The 20,532-nt window shown below is 42.3% G+C and overlaps 1 protein-coding gene across 1 annotated transcript in view; it reads left to right on the top strand.

The window, feature by feature from the left end:
* Positions 1-20,532, top strand: part of CNTN1 (contactin 1) — a 233,015-nt gene that overhangs the window by 208,177 nt on the left and 4,306 nt on the right. Inside the window, exon 25 of the mRNA XM_054987779.1 lies at positions 3,536-3,624. Within this exon, the coding sequence (XP_054843754.1) occupies positions 3,536-3,624 (89 nt within the window). The remainder of the gene's footprint in view (positions 1-3,535; positions 3,625-20,532) is intronic.

Below are 20,532 nucleotides of genomic sequence, written 5' to 3'. Positions count from 1 at the left end.
AACCATGTCAAAACAGCAAATTCCACCCAAACCAAACTGAAGCAAGGGACATTGTTGCAACTTATCCCAACTGTCACTCACAGAAGCCGGACAGCCAAGGAGAGCTCTTGTACAGATTGGCCACTTACTCCATGCCTCACTATTTTCCCTTCCTGCCTCTGCTTTCCCCTCCCTCCTAACCCTCCCCTCTTGAAAAAAAATCCCTCTTCTCCCTGGCAGAGGTTCTTTCTCTAGGTGTCTCGTCTAGTCCGCTCAGCTCCCTCTTTCTGCTGCTAGCACATTTGGCTCCCTCTGACCACCGCCAGCATGCTCTCCTTGCTCCTCTAAATATAGTCAGCAGCCAGAGGGAGCAAGGAAGCCTGCAGCAGCAAGAAAACACTTAGCAGACTAGATGAGATGCTTAGAGACAGAACCTCTGCCAGAGAGAAGAGGGATTCTCTCCCTCTTCTCCCTGGCAAAGGTTCTTTCTCACTGCACTTCCCCTGGAATCTTGAGGGAAAACAACACGTATCCTCTATGTGTCAGGCATCTTGTCTAGTTTGACTCCTGAACAGCCTTTAATACAGCCAGCAGGTCTGCCTCCTGTCATAGTGGGAGGAACTGCTGAGATTAACTCTCAGCATCAGAAAAGCTATATTGCTTTGATTAATCTGCCTGCAAACCTAAGTACTAAATACCCTACTTCATGGCAGAACAACCTATGAGCAACCTCCCTCTTCCTTCTGGGAGGTTATCACCTTCAGACTCTGCCTGCCTTCATGCACTCGAGCAACACATGATGTCTCCATGTAAGCCACGCGCACATTTTTCATAAAATAGGCTATATGAAGACACATACTGGCCAAATGCAAACACTAATGTACGTTCGTTTACCACAACAGTGACTGTGATTCAAGCATCAGTGACGCAAGGGCTAAATAGAGGCTTTGTCTTCTAAAATAAGGATCATTTGAGTGGTGGTATTCGGTGAAACATCAGGTGGGGGCAGAAACAGTGAAGTTATATTATGCTGTTATATACTGTTACTGTGTTATGTTGTTAATTGTTGTATTGTTTATTGTTGTTGTTTAAAAGTTTATATAAATGTTTGGTGTTTTATTACAACAGGCCGAGATTTCTTTACACACATCCAAATTGCAAGCATAATGCATGTATCTAAACAGAACTTGCTTTAGAATAACTGGAAATCAGATTCAAAAGAAGATGTAGTGAGATTTGTATCAGTGGGTCAACAAAAGAAATTGTACTGGTCAGGAGAAGTAAATGTCGCTAGGATGGACTACACAGCCACAATATGAAGCTGCTGATGGTTGAAAGGTGAAGATGGGTGGACATTTTCTGCAGTGCATTGAGTGGATGTATGCAGGGGCGCTGGCATTTTGGATAGGTTCTTACATGTAGTGGCAGCGAGTGATGGACGCTGATGCTTCATGAACATCTTAAAACTGTTCAGTGCAGACTCCAGGACAGTGATGTTTCTCCTTAGGGATTCTTGAACAACCTCATGATCACACCTCACCTCCTCCAGTATCTCTGCATGGTGACACGCCTACTCTTTGAGGTCCTTTCTGCTATCTGCCAATTCTAACTCAAGTTCCTTTATGTGTTGCACCATCTCTTCCTCATGTTTCTTTTTGTGTGCAACCAACTTTTCCTCATGCTCCTTGTCTGCAGCCAACTTTCCCTGTGCCATTACACACTCTGCTAGTGTGGCAATCAATCCCAAGTTCTGCCTGTTCTCCTGAACTCTGAACCAGTTCTGGGGGTTCTACCCTTAAGCAAGTCCCAAAGACTGGCCAGCCAATCAGAGCCCCTGGAACTTGGCTGGAGGGGAGTGAGTGAGCCACTTCAGATTAAAATGAGCGAGTTGATACATTTTCTCTCGGACAGAGATTGCAGCTGTGGATAAAAGTATAAACTGTAATCAGGCTTTTTATTTGGGGCTTTTTAGGTTGATTATACATGGTCTATTTAGGCCACTTCTGATCCCGTTCTGCCTCTTTTGATGTCCAGATTTCCACATGGGAAAAGGACTCTTGAGATGCTAACTTTCCTTGCCCTTTCCACAATATTTTTCTAGTGTACAAACTCCAACTTTTTAAAATCCACCTTTAAGTTGCCCTTGATCTCTTATATGTGTGCAGAAATCTTTAGTCCTTAACTGCCTCACTCTCCCCGCTCCTTTCCCTAGGCACTGATTGGCTGGACAGCAGGTAGAAACCACTCCCTCCTACCCTGACTTTTCACCCCTCCCTCCTTTTAAAAAAATAATGTCTCACATGGCTCATCACATCTCACACAGCTGCATTGTGAACTGTAAACTGTTTGCGTCATACTAACCACAGTTGCCTGTTTCTGATCCCAAGGGTGGTCCTCGGAGAAGCCTCACCACAAACCCCGGCAAGCAATCGAGCTTTCCTCCCCATTTAAATTCTTGGGGGGGGGGAGGTGCAACGTTCATTCCTGCTACATTTAATCGCAATTTACACACACACCCCAATCCACAGTCCACATTAGTCATCAGTTTACAGGGAATACATATCTTTTCTTTAAAGGGGTTTTTTGGATTGCAGAGATGGAAAACTGAGGGAGGCTTTATTGATCCCTCCTCACCTGAACAAAATCATATGATGCAGAGAGGCCAATGAGAACTCTGTTTCTAAGGGCTTTTGAATGGTTTCCTCTAGCAGACAGGCTCCATTTTGTTCTGACAGAGGTGCCATTTTCTGCTGCACTTTCAAGCCAGCAGTATCAGAGATGGCTGCCAGTGGACGAGGTTTCCTGGCATGAGCAGGAAACTCTTGATCTCCTGGAAATATGGAAATCTCCTGGAAATATGGAGGGAGGAGAAGGTCCTGGCCGTCTTTCATTGAAATATTTATATTTTTGAGAGAACTGTGGAGCAGATGGTGGCAAGGGGCCACAACTGGGCGTCTGTGGAGTGCTGGCAGAAAACCAAGGCCATGTGCCAGGAATATTAAGGGGACTGTGGTGCACAACAGCCACTCAGGAAACTTTCCTGCGTCCTGCCCCTTCTATCGACAGCTGCACTGCATACTCAGAGGGGACACAAGCAGAAAACCCCATCGGGTGACGAGGAGCCTTTCCTTCCTGTCTGTGGAGATGACCCAGGGACAGACAGCAACCAGAATGGAGGGCTCAGAGGAGTTGTTTACTCATGAACTTGTCACCAGAAACTATCAGGGCACACGCCCTTCCGCTCCTTTAGATACTGGTGAGTACATTGTACATTAACTTCTTGCTTTCAAATGTACACTGCCATGGCGCTTGGGTGGGGAGACAGCATTTATAGCAGGCTCAGATTGAAAGCTGTACATTCATAGCTACCTTTCAGATTTAAACCACTGGCTCTTGGGGGGGGCATGGGGGGGATCCGCATTTGCTACAGCCTGCTTTGTAGGTAACTGGCCTCATTTGGGAACACTGTACCTCTGAGGAGAACAATTCCCTACATCTGTAACTTACATAAAAAGGACAACAGAGTAACATCACTAACAACACCCTTTTCTCATAGGATCTTCCCCTGAGGACTGTGCTAGTGGGTCCCCAGTTAATCCAGAATTTGAATCAGAGCACACTGCATGGCTCAGAATGTACAGGATGGTAAGTGAACATGGCTGAGGAGCAGTGTCCTTCCTAAATTAACTATTCCAAGGCCTTCCCCATCTCAGTGCTGCATACAGTAAGCCAGGGTTGATTCTAATCTTGCAGAGTGAATATGTACTCCCTTTGGGATCATTACTAGAAAATGGATTTTCCTACAAAAAGGAAGAAGATAGTACCTAGCTGGGCTCTTCTTCAGGTTACTTTCTAATAACAGTGATTGATTACCTTCTGTTCTTTAGAAATAGAATGCCGTCAGGAAGAGATTCTCCAGGAAGTGATCCACTAGAGAGCAACAGTGGAACAGACGGTAAGTAAGGAGATGCCACACTTGGAACCCCTTGACTGCAACAACACACTAATAAAAAATGCAGAGGACAGAGTGGTTCCAATGCATCTCAGAGGAGGAGGGATCACAATCCTCTTTGCTGTGTTGCGTGAAGAGAAAATGCCACAGCCTGATAACAACAGTCTGCTAAGAGGATTGGTAACTGGTGGGAGGGATTCTGTGGAGAATTCTTAAAATCATTACAATCTCTCTGTCTCACACACTACTCTCCATTTGCCTTTCAGAAATCCACACCAGTTCCTCCAGAGCTCAACCCAACCGATTGCTACACAGCTGTTGTCTGTGACACACCTTGCCAGTGCACGGAACAGGAGGAAGGGTTGGTCTGCTTATGGATATGGCAGCGTGTATACTTGCCCAGAGCACGGCAGAGGAGCAGGAAGCTGTATGAAGTATGACAGAGTGTCATCAGAGGACTGACAGTGGTGACTGCAGTTTCTGCAAGACGAATGGACACACCACAGGGAGATTGTCCAGGAGGCCAGGGAGGACCGCAAAGTCTTCCAGGATGCCATGAAGCAGAACATGGAGGTGATGCTTTCTGCCATGAAGGCCCTTTCCAACCTCACAGAAATGAAGGCAGAGCAGCAGATGCAGACATAATTCCAGATCCAAGTCCTGGCAACCTCTGAGGCAACCGTTGAACCACATGCCCAACCAACAACTGCTGCTGCCCTTCCTCCAGCTGGGGAACTATCTTTAAACGTTCACGTGCTGGGAAGCAGAAAAAAATGATAACCCAAACTCCTGATGTGTTACTGGGGAACCAGCACCCCTTCCACATTTCAGGGATTCCCTTCCCACCTGCTGAGAGCTCCTGGACTTCCAGCCACTGGCTCCTATGGCTCTATAGGGACCACTCTTTGGAAACCTCCACCTACTGGGATTCTCAGAGCAAATTCCAGGGATACAACACACACACACACCCCTCTCCACAGCAGGGGCTTCTCAGGTGTTGCCTACAGGGCATCCTCTGCCTCTACAGGAGACCACTCTTTGGAAACCTCTCTAAGGGCTTCTGATGTCTTACCTACAGGGCATGCTACTTCTAATGGGAAATCTTTTCTAAACTTCCCAGTTGCTTGGATTCTCAGGGCAAAGCTGGTTTTACATGCATTTGATTGTTGGAATGTTTATTTGATTGCCACTGTTGAAAAGTAAAGATGCCTTGTTTGGTTAAATAAAATCTTTTTATTAGTTCAAACAACAGCGAGTAACTCAAACACTAAATTACCATCACTACAGAACAATCCTTTAGCTAACCCTATAGGTAATACTCAAATAGAAGGAAATATTTGCAATTTCATAAGCAGTAATTACACAAACACCTCACCTGCAGAAGAAGATGGAAGAGTTCTGGAGGAGGAGGCACACAGGTCATTTAGGTCCCTCCGCAGAAACTTGTTCACCCTGTCAAACTTTTGGTTGTCTTCCTCCCAGGAGGCCACCCTTTTTCTTAGCTTCCTGCAGAAGGACTGTACAGCATTCAGCTGTGCGTTGGTCTGGTAAACTGTTAAGAAACAAGCAGCAATTTTGGCCGTCTCAGGTACATAGAAAATTGCTTGCTGTGTCACTATGCTTGTGGTGTAAAAATTGTTATTACTTACTGGTTCTCAGGCAGCTTCCCATGATGGCCTGGACCATGGCCAAGAGGTCATTTATGGGGTGGGGCTAGAGGAGGTTGTCCTGCAGCAGCTCCCTCAGTGGAAGAGTCACCCCTCACTGGTGGTCCTGCAGAGGTTCCTTCCAAGGCACCTGGAAAGTAGTATGTTGAGTATGACTTTCCTATGCAAGTGGTTAACTGATGGTCTGATTTTAAGAACAACCATCATGCTTAGACTTGCCTGGAAGCTCTTCACTAATGCCCTCTGCAGGAATCTCTGGTGACTCCTTGGCAAGGTCAATGCAGACTTCCTGTGGCTTCTCAACCTCCTCCACTGGAGAAAGGACCTGTTACTCTTCCTCTTCCTTCCAGTACAAAGTCACTTGTTGGGTTGGGGAAAAAAATCAGTCATACCCACAGCATTTCCAAGAGCACTCATCTAAAAAATGAATTCTCCCCAACTTCCCTTCATGCAGGCCAGGTGTACAGGAAGGAACTCACCTTCCAAAGCAGCTTTGGAGTGCTGGGGGGGGGGCTTTATGGTCTCAGATCGCATGGAACCCCACAACAGGACAAACAGGGCCCCCATTTGTGCTCAGGAAGAAGGCACAGGAGGTGAAGCTGAAGTCCCTCCTCTTCCTGTGCATCAAGGAGGTCAAATCATCAAGCAACGGAGCACTTTGGAAAGGGAGTTTCCCAATGTTATCTATGACTGCAGGTTAGGTTGAGGGAGCCCAGCCTGACTTGCATGTAACATATGTAGTTTGGCTATCATTTGTAGGCTATTCTTTGGGAAAGGGCCTTTGTGACCTCTGGGGAGACGTTGGCCCCCATGCTGCTCTGCATACTGCTCCTGCCTTTCTTGCCCCTCACCAAGTTGGTGAGCGAGAATCACATCCATAACTGACTCATAAGGATTCAGCTGCAAGTAAGTCTTGTAACAGAAGAAAATCATTTTCTGTCAAACAGGAGACAAAGCAGTCTGTGTCCTCTGTTTACCTACTATCAATCAGCATCATGTGAAAAAGTTTTGATGCTGATCATAATCCAAGACAGTCTTCTTCCTCTCCCTCTACATTGACAAAACAGCTGCATTCTGTCACCATACCAGACTATTTCTGTATATTAGAGATGGGCATGAACCAGAAAAAAAATGAACCATGTGGTTCATGGTTTGTCACATTTCACAAACCACGAACTTTCACAAACCTGCCTCGTTAGTGAACCTGCTCGTTTGGTTCATCAAAACATCCAAGCCAGCAAATTACCACTTCCGGGCCACCAGAAGGTCACTTCCAGGTCAGCAGGAGGTCTGCAGAAATCCCATCCCCCATTGCCTAGGAAACTGATTGATCGGCGCCAAGCTGTCTGCAGTGACAAACTGAAAAATGAACCAAACGAACTGCCCTAAAGTTCATGGTGGTTCGTCAGAAATGTCCTCTGATGAACCGCTGGTTCGCGAACCATGAACCAGCCTGGTTATATATATATATATATATATATATATATATATATATATATATATATATACACAGTAGAGATGGCACAAACCATATATATAGACCCTAAAGAAGGACAGTGTGACTCACCACAGATGTTCAGCTGTTAGATTCCTAATTCCATCAAATTATGCTATAAACTGGCTCATATACCACTTTCAGGGACAGTTCGATACATGTTAACCTTTCAACAGAGACATTCCTCTTTGCAGGCGTTGCTAATCAACTACTTGGTCCCAGGCTTTCATCTTTCAAAATAGAGGCACTGTTTGGCAGAGCTGTCCTCAACTTATTTTCCTAAAGTACCTGTATCCACAATACCTATTAGCATCCTGGCTAATAAAGTTTCAGAGAGTCATACAAAATAACCTTATAAACTTCCTGCCAGTTGGCCATCTCATGTAAGGAAACTGCATGCATAGTATGGGCTTTTTCTGAAATTTCAGACTTCCAATATTGTACCTAGATAAACTGAAAAAGTAAGTCATTTTCAAAAATGGCTAATTTCGTCATGTATAACACTAGCAGTGTGTTGCCGCCTTTACAGTCAGGCAAGCAGAAAAATGCTTCGTGCTATGTAACAACTCTCAGTTCATGGCTAATCATGACTACATTAATGTTTTTGCAAGCACAGACTGAATAGTTTATTTTGATAGTTTAAATGTGCCGTTATTTTTTCTTATCTGAAATAATATGATGATATGCTGGAGAAACAAATTCTAAATAGGTTAGTGTTGTCTGATCATCTGGGTGTCAGTACTTCTGTTTCTGTGGAAAATTTGAAAAATATGAGCTTTAGAATGTGTTGGCACCTGATCATTAGGATTTGGGCAGGCCCCAGGGATCAAATCACACAAGAAGTGAACTGTCAGGTGCTAAATATTGTAGTGTGACAGCTCTTAAGTTCTTTCAAATCCTAACTGTCAAGCAACCAATATAATCAAATGTAAAATAGAGAGATCAGGTATTGACTGAATATTTGGCAAACATTCAAAGAATATTTAGCATCAGAATTCACAGAAGAAACTTAATTAGAAGCTTTGTGAGCAGATCTGTTTCACTTAAAATCTCTATCAATATTTAAGGGATTAAAAGTTATAGTCAGTCAATCTTTAGTATGGCTCACAAGCCATACAGAGGCAGAACAAACAATATTAATTAATTACTTAAAATCATATCTCTACTGTTACCAGAACTGCTCTATTAGAATGGGGAATTAGCTAGCAGTCTGGAACTAAATTTCGTGCGGGTCTTAACCAACTATACCAAGGTCCCTTTTCCAGACGCTCGTGGAATAAAGAGGCAGACTAAATAAAGGTACAACGTGTTTTACTAAATAATGTGGCGTATTCCTGAACTAGCACATGCATACCAGGTTACATACAAGAGCTAGGAAAACAGAGTAAGAAAATAGAGACGGTTGCATTAGCGGGATAGCCCACTTGAGAGCGATGAAGTTGGGTATACTCACAATCCTGAAGCGGAGCAAAGACATGACAGCGAGGTGGTCTAATGCCTGCACTATATCCGAAACAGAGTGACAGCAAGGAGTCTGGATAGGAATGGCACGCACACCATGTGGCCTGGGAGACCAGCTTAAATACCCCAAAACGTATCCTGGGGCTGGTGCAGTTTCTAGTGGTTCTCACGGGCAAAACAAAGGTTTTAATGGTTCTACAACTACCCTAGATGGGCCACTTTAGGAATCTGATTATATTATTGTGATACCTTAGGAAGAGGGGACAAAGGAGGGAGGGGGAGATCCGGGCGTGTTGAATGGATGTTCCAGCGGACAGGGGTTGTCCCGACGTCATCAGCTCTGGAATTTGGAGGCTGCTTTGAGATGCATTCTCTAAGTGCTTGGGATGGTCGGCACTTAGCTTCTTCTCTGGGGCGGCTATTAAGATATGCAGAGCAGGGTGAGGTCTGCTGCTGCAGACATGGTCTCCGCGCTTCCCCGAAATGGCTTCTTTTGGCAGGCTGCTTCTCTGGGTCTTCTGGCTGCCTGGGAACATGGCTGCCAGCTGGGCATGGCTGGGGCTTGCTAGCAGGCTGCCTGGTAGCAAGGGCAAGCTGGGTGACTGGCCTGTGGGGGTCTCCAGACAGGAACTGGCCAGGGGATGCCTGGTCAGGCTCGCTGGAGGTTTCCCTGGCTGCCACCTGGCTGCTAACAGCGCAGCTTGGGCCCGGGTGAGGCAGGCTTCCATGGAGGCAGGAAACAGTATGTACAACACAGTCCATAGCAGGAATAGGGCACAGGCACAGTCCGTGGTTGATAGCAAGCAGGCAGGAAATTGACACGTGAAACAGAGTCCAAACAGGCAGGAAATAGACACATGTGTTAGAGCACACACGCGCAAGGCAGTCTCTGGTGTAGCAGTAAAACAGCAATGCAGGAAACTCAAACACAGTTCATGGCAGGCCTTAAAGCAGGAGAGGGGGGCTATTTGGCAACACTACATATCATTTGTTCTAGCACATCAGACAATGAAAAGATTATAGATGATCAATAAAATTATACACAGGACATTATCATAGCAGAGGTCAAAAATGTAGTTACTTGTACAGTGGTTCTTTAGTCAACCACAGCCAATAAAATTTTAACAATCTTCTGCTCAGAAAACTGCTTTTTATCAGCCAAAATGGGTTAATAAGTAATGGATATTCTTTTAAAAGGCATAATCTGTTTATTTTCTAGGATCTGCTGCTGGAGTATCATCTAGTTGTCTTGGTTTTTTGCTGACCGCCATTTGTATCCTTGCCTACTTGGAATTCTGAATGTTGCTGGAATTATACGTGCAACTTAGTGCAAAGGACCTTCCAACATGAGAGGATTTCCGTTCTTTTTTTGATTCCTGTGGCACCATCCTGAGCCAAATAAATTAAATTTTCAAGCAAACCCTCCTGACTTAACTACGGACTTCTAAAAAAAAGACAGAGGCATCCAGGAACTCCTTCGTCAAGCAACTCAACTTTTGAAAGTTTGAGGAATGATTTTTAACTTGTTCCAATGATGCCTTATAAAGCACTTTGTGCTGTTCGTCAACAGTTGCATGATTTGGTCCAATGGGGCAAGTTACAGTGTTAAAATTCAATAACATAGGCTGTACAGTGAAAGTAAAATCACCAACATAGGTGCTTTACCTTTAATAACAAATTGTGAAAACATAATAGAGATTGAAATGTTGATTGTATGTGGTATATGTAGGAGTAACTACGTCTGTCCGTACTATCCTATCTGTTTTGTGTACTGCATATTTTTGAATGACCCCATGCTTTATGACATTTTCAGGTTTTCAGAGATACAGTCAAAGCAAAAACATTTCACCATTTCTTTCTACAGATTTTCTTCTTAAAGTGACTAAATATTAGTTGAGATCATTGAAAGCCAAGTTAATCAGCAACGGAAGCAATGGTTTTTATTTTTGACAAACTGAGACAAATAAATGATGAATATTAAGAGGAAAAGGATATTCCAGCACCTTAGTTCTAAGATATTTCCTTTCACTTAACATGTCTTAGAAAAAGATGCTAGGCAAGCCAAGTGTGATTTTTTTAACCACAGAGATATTATTTTTGCTGTATGAGTAATATTAATAGCTTTATAAGCAAATTTACTTATGATATTTCATTGTATCCAGGTACTATTTGAGAAGTTCCACTTTTATCATCAATGATGTGGCTTGAATTCTAATGTTATAAGCCTCCTAATATTGGTTAGCCAATAGAATGGCCGGGCAAAAATTTGAAAAAATAATAATTTTCCAGTATAGCATCAATATTAAAATGGATAGAGTATTTACCTGTTTTTAAAACTTGGGTCATTTACAGTAATAACAAATAGAATATGCAGTAAGAAGACAAAATAGCACAGAGCAAAAATTATCCTGAGATTTATTTTTTTTGTGACAAACATATTGCCTTACTTTAGTGAAGGCCAACCATTAGGAGAATGATTAGCATTTTCCAATAAATCAATATTGTTCTATGTCCTAGAGCTGTAAATAAGAGTTTAAAATTCCTAAATGATTCCCCTATTTATCATTCCCAATGAAGAAAGATGTTATGAAAGTTCAAGAAAATCTCCGATTTTAGTTATTAGTTCTATTCTTTAGCAGTCTGAATAGCCCAGACGAGCCTAAGCTTGTCAGAGCTTGGAAACCAAGCAAGATCAGCCAGGGTTAGTACTTGGATGGGAGGCCACCAAGGAAGACCATAATTGCTTTGCAGAGGAAGGCAATGGCGAACCACCTCGGCTCATCTCTTGCCTTGAAAACCTCATGAGGGTTCGCCATAACTGGGTTGCAACTTGACGGCACTTAATTATTATATTCTTTGCAAAACTGGAATCCCTGTAGGAGGTACCAGAATGTCTTTGTTCTGACTGTGTCTGTGCTGTATTTAAATATGTTTAAAAGGGACGCATATTTCTTTCAGAATCCATGGTGTGCTGAGAATTTGGTGTGAATGTTGAATACAATAACCCCGGTGATATTGAATCAGCTGGCTCAAGTAATAGTGCAATGTCTGATGCTTCGAGAACTATAAGCTTTGAATCATATTTTATTAGCACAACCTTGCTAGCTACTTAGAGATAGACTTTAACTTTTTAGGACTGATACTGTAGATGTCCATAAGAATGCTATTTACAGAAAACAAGAACAGATCTGTCAATACTTTACACTCCCTTCCATTGATAATTTTTGTACTATGTATTTACATTTTAAAAGACTAGGCACTTCACTGCTAAAATATCAATAACACAGTTTTAGTTTAATTTTGGTTCTTTATTACAGGTTGAATCTTTTTTAAAAAGCAGGTAAACATGGTAACTTCCCCACAAAGAATATCAAAGATACAGAAACACTGTTGAGTTTCTTAAATTATATAATTCTTTGAAAGCAAATATGTTTTCATGCATAATACCCTGAAAAGCCTTTGGTGAAATGTTTCCTTTGATTCACTTTTATGCAGTAGGGATAATTTTAATACAACCACAACTAAAAATTTTGCCAAAATGCATGACTACCTTTAAATTTCTTACTACATAATGTAAGGAACAAAACCTGATTGTTTCTGCATGAAGCTGATTTGGAAGGTCAAGAGGATCCTTTTTAATTTAATCCGCAACACAGATGAGCTAGATTTTCATCATTCATGCTAATTGGCAAATCTCAGATTTACATTGTTTCACACAATTGTACCAGTTTGATTGGGACATTCAGTTCCCAGCATCTGTCAGCACAACTAACTATACTGTATCATCTGCTTTAAAATGCAAGGTTCTTAATTAAAAGTTTATATAGATAGACATATTGGTTGTTTCTTTGTATTTCAGGCAATCTTGATAGTATTATTTGATACTGGTGATTTTTGGATTTTTTTAAGTTACTTTTTTATCATTTTCTTTCTTACTGAGTAGACCAGGACCATGATTTGTCCATTTTATGGTTGAAAAAATAAATTATAATTAAATAAATGTATTAATGATACTCCAGATGCAATAATTGTCATTTGAGTCTGATAGGGGTTTGTGGGGGTTGGATGTCTTTCTGACAGAGAAAAGAGGATTAGGAAACATTGCATTTGCAGAAAACGTATCCATATGAAAGTTTTCATTATCGTGGAACCTATGCCTTCATCAAGTTGACCTCCTTGTTTATTAACATTCCCCATTTTAAAGGCTTATGCTTGACAAATTTGTATTGGGAGGGGGGTGCTTGGCAGATTCTTTTTCATTTAATTATATCAAATTATTTGAAGAAGTATTTGAATATTTATCTTGACAGGTGCTTGAGAATCATGACGTTGCATTCCATAGAACAGTTGTTCTAGATGGATGAGTAGAAAAAGTGCAAAAATACACAGTGATTTGCACAGTGACGAAAGCATTACAAGTTGCAGTGCCTGTCTTATGGATTTCTACTAGGGCTGAAATGAAGCATTTGCTATTTTTCTTGTGCGTTTAGGGCACCATCAAAAGGTGCTTCCTCCCTTTGGCAAGATTTTCACCAACAATGACTGCTGCATAAGTGTTCACCTATTTAGTAAGCATTATGCTTACTCTTTATTGACATCACTGTGTTCAGTAACATACTTATCATAGTTGAATCTATTTTTCAAAAGTTGTTATAAGAGCAGCACTGTGTTAGAAAATTTAAACTGACAAAATCAGGTTCTGTCAAAGCCAAGATTCTGCCATTTCTGATTTGAAAGTTGAAAATAATTTATTTTAGGCAACAGATAGATTGGCTCCAAGCAGGAGCCAGTTTATAGATTTCTAATTGCTCTTATAGAAAGGAACAGAGTGAAAGTGGGTCAATTATTGCAACTGGAATGATGTGCCCTAACCTGATGGACGATCAGCTCAACACAGAGGGTCACACAGTGGCAAGGGAGCAACTGGAACCTACAATGAAGGGACAGAGCAATAAAACAGAATCCTTGGACATCCTTGGAAGTACATGTGTCATACAGAATCTTGTTTAGGTGGGAATCCAAGATGCCAAGAAGCAGAGCACGCAGAAGCTTAGCACAAGCAAGGGGAGGAACAACTAGGTGACATTTAACTCCCCTTTCCTCCAATCAAGTTTCCCTAAGGAATAAATGTACTGATGGGCCCAGGTTAGATCAGTGTTTCTCCTCTCAAGCACCGCACACTCAAACTTTTAAAAAAGGTTTACCCTAAGACTCCTGCATAGGCAGAGGGTTCTCTGTGCACTGCCCACTCAGGGGTCTGGGAGTCAGCCCCATCACATCCCCATGGTTTTGCACATTTTCTTTTCATTAGTATTTACTAAGCTTTCCACATGGTGCTAAGACACCCAGATACACTTGAGAAGGAGAGCTTATTAAAAGCTTATTTAATACTAGATAACAGGTTCAAGAAGAGAACAAGAAAAGCTGCCCTGATGCGTCTCAGTTAGTCAAATGGCTCTGGCATCTTTGGTTTTCTAAATGAATCACTGTGGATTTGGGTCATCTATGATTAACCAGAACATGGTGACATATTGCAGGAGCTCTGAATGCTGTACCAGTCATTATATTAAAAGGAGGGCTTTTTTTCAGTGGGAACATGGTGGAACAGAGTTCCAGCACCTCTTGAAAATGGTCACATGGCTGATGGCCCCGCCCCCTGATCTCCAGACAGAGGGGAGTTTAGATTGCTCTCCGCGCCGCTGAGCAGTGCGGAGGGCAATCTAAACTCCCCTCTGTCTGGAGATCAGGGGGCGGGGCCACCAGCCATGTGACCGTTTTCTCTGAGGGCAACCCACTGAGTTCCACCACCTGTTTTCCCAGAAAAAAGGCCCTGGTTAAAAGTATATCAGATTGCTGGGGTTAAATAGTATTGTGTAGTTCATCTGTGTGTGTCTTGAGGAGTTCCTTTGGGAATGATCCTGGAAATAGAAAATGAGAGGACAGCAAAGCCATGCACAGAATCCTCTCAATTAAACCAAATCAGAAGCCTTGGTAAACTGTAACAGACGGCAAGAGGTAGGAGACCATTTTCAACCAAATTGAGCAAAAACATGAATAGATCAAAGTCATGGAGCCTTATCTTCACTGGCCAATTTCTTTGAGAAGGCACTGGAGATTCATTCTACTCCTGATTCCAGATGTGTAGGACAGAATTGTTTATTCAGGGGTGAAGGTGATACCTTTTGTGTATATTCCAAGCCAGGCATTCAACAATTGCTTCACTTGTTCCAGAGCTGGGCTTGTTCCAGAGCTGGGCTTGTTCCAGAGTCTGGAGTTCAAAACTTGTTCCAGAATTCAATTTTCCATTAAGTGCTATTGCAGCCTTGTTCCCTGCTCTCCCTTGCATGAAGCAAATTGACTGAAGTGTCACAGCCAACTGACTTAAAATAAAGTGTGTTATCCATTAATATGCCTGGTAAGCCAGATACTGGGAAAGCTGCCCATATATCTGCCCACCAGATATGCGGGCAGCTTTCCCAAAAAGCAAAATGTTCTTTAAAAAGCAACCTTTTGCATGTCCAGTCTTAGAGTAGTGCAAATTGGCTGGACTATAAGCAGTACATGGAAGTCACACATTATTTGATTAAAAGATTATATTTTGGACCAGCTGGACCACCATCATCTTCTATCGGCTGCCACCACCCTCATCCCTCACAAGTGTTACATGATGCCTTCAAGAAGTTATCTATCTTGCATAGACATGAACCCAACTTTCCCACACAAAGATAAAAGCACTAAAAAGAGCAATAATTAAAACAGCTTGTTTTCACTTCAGCTCACACTATAATAATTGCTAATACAATCTGCAAAGCTCACTATTAAAGTAAAATTTCGGATGGAGTCCCTCTAGAAAAACCCCAGGAACTTAAATCCAACATATCCCACTCACAATGCTCATCAGTCCCTGTTATGGATTGCAGCACACACATAAGTTAATGAGTATGTGTGTGTGTGTTTGCTAACACCGATTGGAGTAGACATAGAGCTGCAAGCAAAATATCTGTGCAGGTGGTCCCACTATTCCTTCATCTGTATCCCTTCTGTTGCTCAGCTTGGTTGTCTGGGGATGCCCTATGTATCTACCCACTTGTTTCTGAGCACAATTCAAAATCCTTACCTTTAAACACCCAAATGGCTCGCGGCTGAGATACCTGAAGGACTGCCTCCTCCCATATTAGAATTACTAGAAATCTTGCAACACAGTAACTGCAAATGTCTCCATTGGATTGAGGCAGGATGACAGCAAAAAAGACAGATAATGTACAGTCCTTGATGCGGACAACATTTCTTCCTAAAAGTATATGGAATTATCACAATTTGAATGTCGTAAACCGTGAGAATTTTCTCCTCATGTTCCCACAAGCTAATACCTGGAAAGTGCCTTTTTAAACTTACTGTGGCTTTTGGATACTGTTATTTTCACACCTACTGATAAATTAATTCCCAAAATAATGTGTGCCAGTCTTTATGTATCTCTATGTGTTGGATTAATTGATAATCAAAAAACTTTTATAATGATTTGAGCCCAAAGAAAGTTAATCAAACCACAATGTTTTATCCTTTTCATCATTTTATTATCTGCAAAGGATCACACAGGATACACTGAAATTGTGCCTTCCTGAAGGCATTCTCAACAGTCTATCATCTATTACTTACATTATAATCAACTGCTTTTTTTAAAAAAAAAATGATACTTATGAGGAGGGTTACTAGAATGCTTTCTTCCTCTTCTATTTTAAAAACTGTTGCTTTCTGTTACTCTCCCCTTTTCAGCTAGAAAGAAAGTACTATCTTACGGCTCAGCAATGTGTGATGTTGCTTCAGACTGGGAGTGATTCTACAATCCCTTCTCTGTTGCTCAGTTTTGATATTCCAGGCATGTATGTTACATTTTGAGCCCATCTTCTAGCATATTATGAAAAGAAGTTTCTTCTCATTCTCTTCAGTTCAAAGTAAGGCTGGTAGAGCTCCAGTTCTTGGCACCTATAGTCATTTCTAGGATAAAAGTGCCAGAATGACTCATGGCACAATGGTAGTTAAGGTTGAAAATAAAGTTGGAAGGTTTGAGTGGACAGGACAGCCAAAACTTCCATCAGCCTGATAATTTCTCAGATTCCAGTCACGAGGCCCCTTATGACAGTATCCATGTGCTCCTTTCCATAGTTATAACCACCAGGAATACCCCGGGGTAACATGTCATTGTTTCTACACTCAGTCACAAGTCTGCCTGGATAGTTTCCATCTTAGGGCTGATGGCTTGGATTCATATGTCAATGTTGTATAACTGTTGGGATAAGATCTAGGCCTTGGATTTCTGGAGTACCAAGGGGATTCACACTATTCCTCTATTCCCACAACCCAGGGAATGATCTTTTTGGAGGGTCAGAAGAAGCACCTGGAAGAGAGGGAAATCAGCTTTCCATGCAGACGTGGTTGGATACAGAGGACAGTTTCCCAAATGCTCCAACAGCCTCTGATGTCCTGAATTCCTGAAACAGCTTGTCCTTAAACATATTTCTGGTTTAAAAATACAGGATAAACAGGATTGTTGGTGAATAGCATACTTGTATGAGTTGTAACTTTAACAAACAAAATACATTTCGTAGAAAAAGAGCTGTAGGAACTCATTAATATAACTCATTAGCACAACTCATTAGCATAGGCACGCCCCTTGACATCACCAGAAGTGTGTCATTGGCATGACTGATTTGCATATGCCACACCCTCTGCCATCACCAGAAGTGTATCAGAAAGCAACACCTACCCCTCAGGCTCTACCCCAAAAATCTCCAGGTATTTCCCAACTGAGAGCTGCCAAACCTACCTGGAGAAAAATTGCTTCAAAAGCACAAAGAAAATAGTCAAGATGTTAAATGGTTTTATTATAAAATCAGAAACTCATCAATTAACAATTAACTAATACAAATAACCATAACTGATATATTTAACTAACACAGAACCAATCTGCTTTCAAAAGCTGTGGGAACCATAACAATGTCAATTTCAGTCAACAAAAGAATGAAAGCAACACACACACACACAGCCTCACCCACTCCATGAAAAGAAAGCAGAATGAACTCAAAGCAGAACACATACACACACAGCCCCACCCACCCACTCCCCCAATGAAAATAAAACAGAATGAACTCAAAGCAGCACACACATACACAGAAACCCCTGAATGAAATGGAAAGCAGAATGAACTCAAAGCAGCTAAAGCCTCCTCTGCAAAGGCGCCCCCCAGCAGCTCTGCTTAAACTTGCTCTCTCTCTCTCTCACGAAAAAAGCAGAATGAATTCAAAGCAGCTTACTCTCCTCTGCAGAGCTCTGCCAGGCCCCAGCTGGCTCTCTCTCTCACACACAGAGGAATGGGAAAAAAGCAGAATGAACTCAAAGCAGCTAAGCGTCCTCTGCAAAGCCTGCAGGGCCGAAGGAGGAAGGAATCACATGGCCAGATTCAAGAGCTTCCAGAACAGCATTCCAACATGTTCCCCCTCAAAATGAGCCCTGCATGTGACAAGTGGCCATGTCAAGATAGGGCCCCTGCTTGTATGAAACTTGTATATAGTCAAGTTTCATCAGAGCTGCAATTTATACACGTGTGCAACATTTATAAAATTAAGCTCTTGATGCATATTTTCAACTTGTCCGCAGAATCCAGAGTTCATAACTAAAACATCATAGCAGCCCTAACTTGAGGAAATGAAAACTGGCAGTACAGTGATATTCAGTGATGCTCAGTTGCTTTGAGGCAGGTAGCTCTGCCCCTCCCTTTGGGCCAGGCCTATCCATACTGTTACACCTAGTTCATGGGACAGGGCGCTGTCCTTATGGCTCCCTTTGAGTCCCTGATTGGTCAATGGATCCAAACGAATCCATTGAGTAGGACCAGTTTCCCACACACCAGCAGAAACCATGAGAGGGAAAGGCTACAAGATTTTTAAAAACCACATAGATTCCAGAAATAGTGCCATGAAGGACAAGTAAACATCTATGCTTATGCCATGAATAGCTGAAAATATGACACATAAGAAAGCATTGACACAAACATCCTTACCTCCTGAAAATAAGCAGATCTCGGATTAAACTGAATGTGACAAGGAACTCTTTAGACTCTTTCTAAATTGAAACTGAATCATACATTCAGCTTCAGACTTGGTCCATTATCTCTAATAAAACTAAGTGGTACTGAAACATCTTATGGGTACTCTGAAATACCCTGAGCAAAATGGATGCAGACTGCAACTCACTAAAATGAATGCATCTGGCCTGTGTGTGGGTTTTCCTCAGTAATAATTTTTTCACAGCAGCAGCTGGATTGGTCCACTTCAAACTGGCCAGAGTGAAGCTGCCTTTCAGCATTGCACTATGGTTGACCTAGGCTTGATCAGGTCATCTATTTCCATTTCAAAGCCTCCAGTATGTTGGCAACACATTGAAGAAACTTCGAATAAACAGTTCCTTCATTGTTAGGCAGCAGTTGGGCTTCTGCCTGGACTCCATGAAAAATCCTCAAAAACAGTTGGGTGTAGAATATCGCAACTCATAGTGTGGTGCAATGTTTGGAATGTCAAACTAGGATCTGGGAGACCCACGTTCGAAACCACACATTCTGCCACTGAAGCTTGCTGAATGGTCTTGGGCTAGTCATACACTCTTGCCTAAATGACTTCATGGGGTAATTGTGAGGATAAAATGCAGGAGAGGAGAACTACGTAAGCCAGTTTGGGTCCCCATTAGGGAGAAACGTGGGATATAAATGATCTAAAAAAAGTAAGTATATTTTCAGAAAAATAAAATAAAAATTATGTGGCAGGACATCATCAAGAGCTTGTGAGAAGACACAGAGTGATACAGAGAGGTCCGAGTGAAGACAAGATTCTAATAAAAAAGGCAGATAATATCGGGCGAGATTGCTAGATCAACTGTGATTTGGCTTGCAGATTATTCATAAATCCCTGGAGTCAAACATTTAATACCCTCTTTTTCTGTGTCCAAACTTTTTGAACATGTTAGATTATGAAAACAAAATGATTCTGCCGGGGCAGATACATGCTTTGCTGCAGCGGCCTCCCCTCACATCCTGGCCACTGAATCCACAGCTGCCTCCAAGAGTTAAAAGGCACGCTGTTAAAAAAACAGACACACATTTTGAGACGTGTTAGACAGTGTCCATTATAGCCGTGTCAATCGGTGTTTGTTAATGGCTGCTAAACTGTCCTGATCAGAATGTATTCATGTATTCACATTCTCACACTGCCTTGTGGGATTTGTAGTTCCTTCTCCCTAACACACATATCTTCAAAAAATTTGTTTCTCAAGCTTTTAGACTAATAAAAGGGATGTGTCTTCAGACTTCCTTTACTTCTGTGCCCCATCAACTCACATTAATCCCGGCTACCTTCTGCTCCACACCAGACAATCCAGAGGCTGACAATTATGCAGTCAGTCAGTCAATCAGTCAGTCAGTGTCTCCTCTGTCTTTAACTCAGTACTGAAGACAAGCAGATGCTTTGAGGCAGGTGGCTCTGCTCTCCATTTGAGCCAGGCCTATCCACACCATTACACCTAGTTCATGGGACAGGGTGCTGTCCTTATGGCTCCCTTTGAGTCCCTGATTGGTCAATGGATCCAAAAGCATCCATTGACCAGGGAACAATTGACCAATCTCTCAGCTAGAGAAATTGGATGGCTACTAAGTAGGGTTGCCAGGTTCTTTAAGAATTGGCCTGTTTGGGGCCGAAATCTGCCCCACTTAAAATGTGAAAGTACTCCCACAGCCAGAACAATTACATCACTTCTGGAAGTGACATCAATGCACACAACTGGGAGCACACACACCCATTGTGCGTTTGCCCAGGCTGCCTGCCAGTGGTGGGTGATTGCCAGGTGGCCTGCCCCCTCTTGGCAATTACCAACAATTGGCAGGCTGAGAGGCAAACTGGCAGTCACCTGGGAACACTACAACCAAAGCCACA

Source organism: Eublepharis macularius, chromosome 9 (genome assembly GCF_028583425.1).
Source record: "Eublepharis macularius isolate TG4126 chromosome 9, MPM_Emac_v1.0, whole genome shotgun sequence".
NCBI classification, from domain to species: domain Eukaryota; kingdom Metazoa; phylum Chordata; class Lepidosauria; order Squamata; family Eublepharidae; genus Eublepharis; species Eublepharis macularius.
Note: the sequence above shows the minus strand (reverse complement) of the source record. Positions and strands in the feature narration are given on the sequence as shown.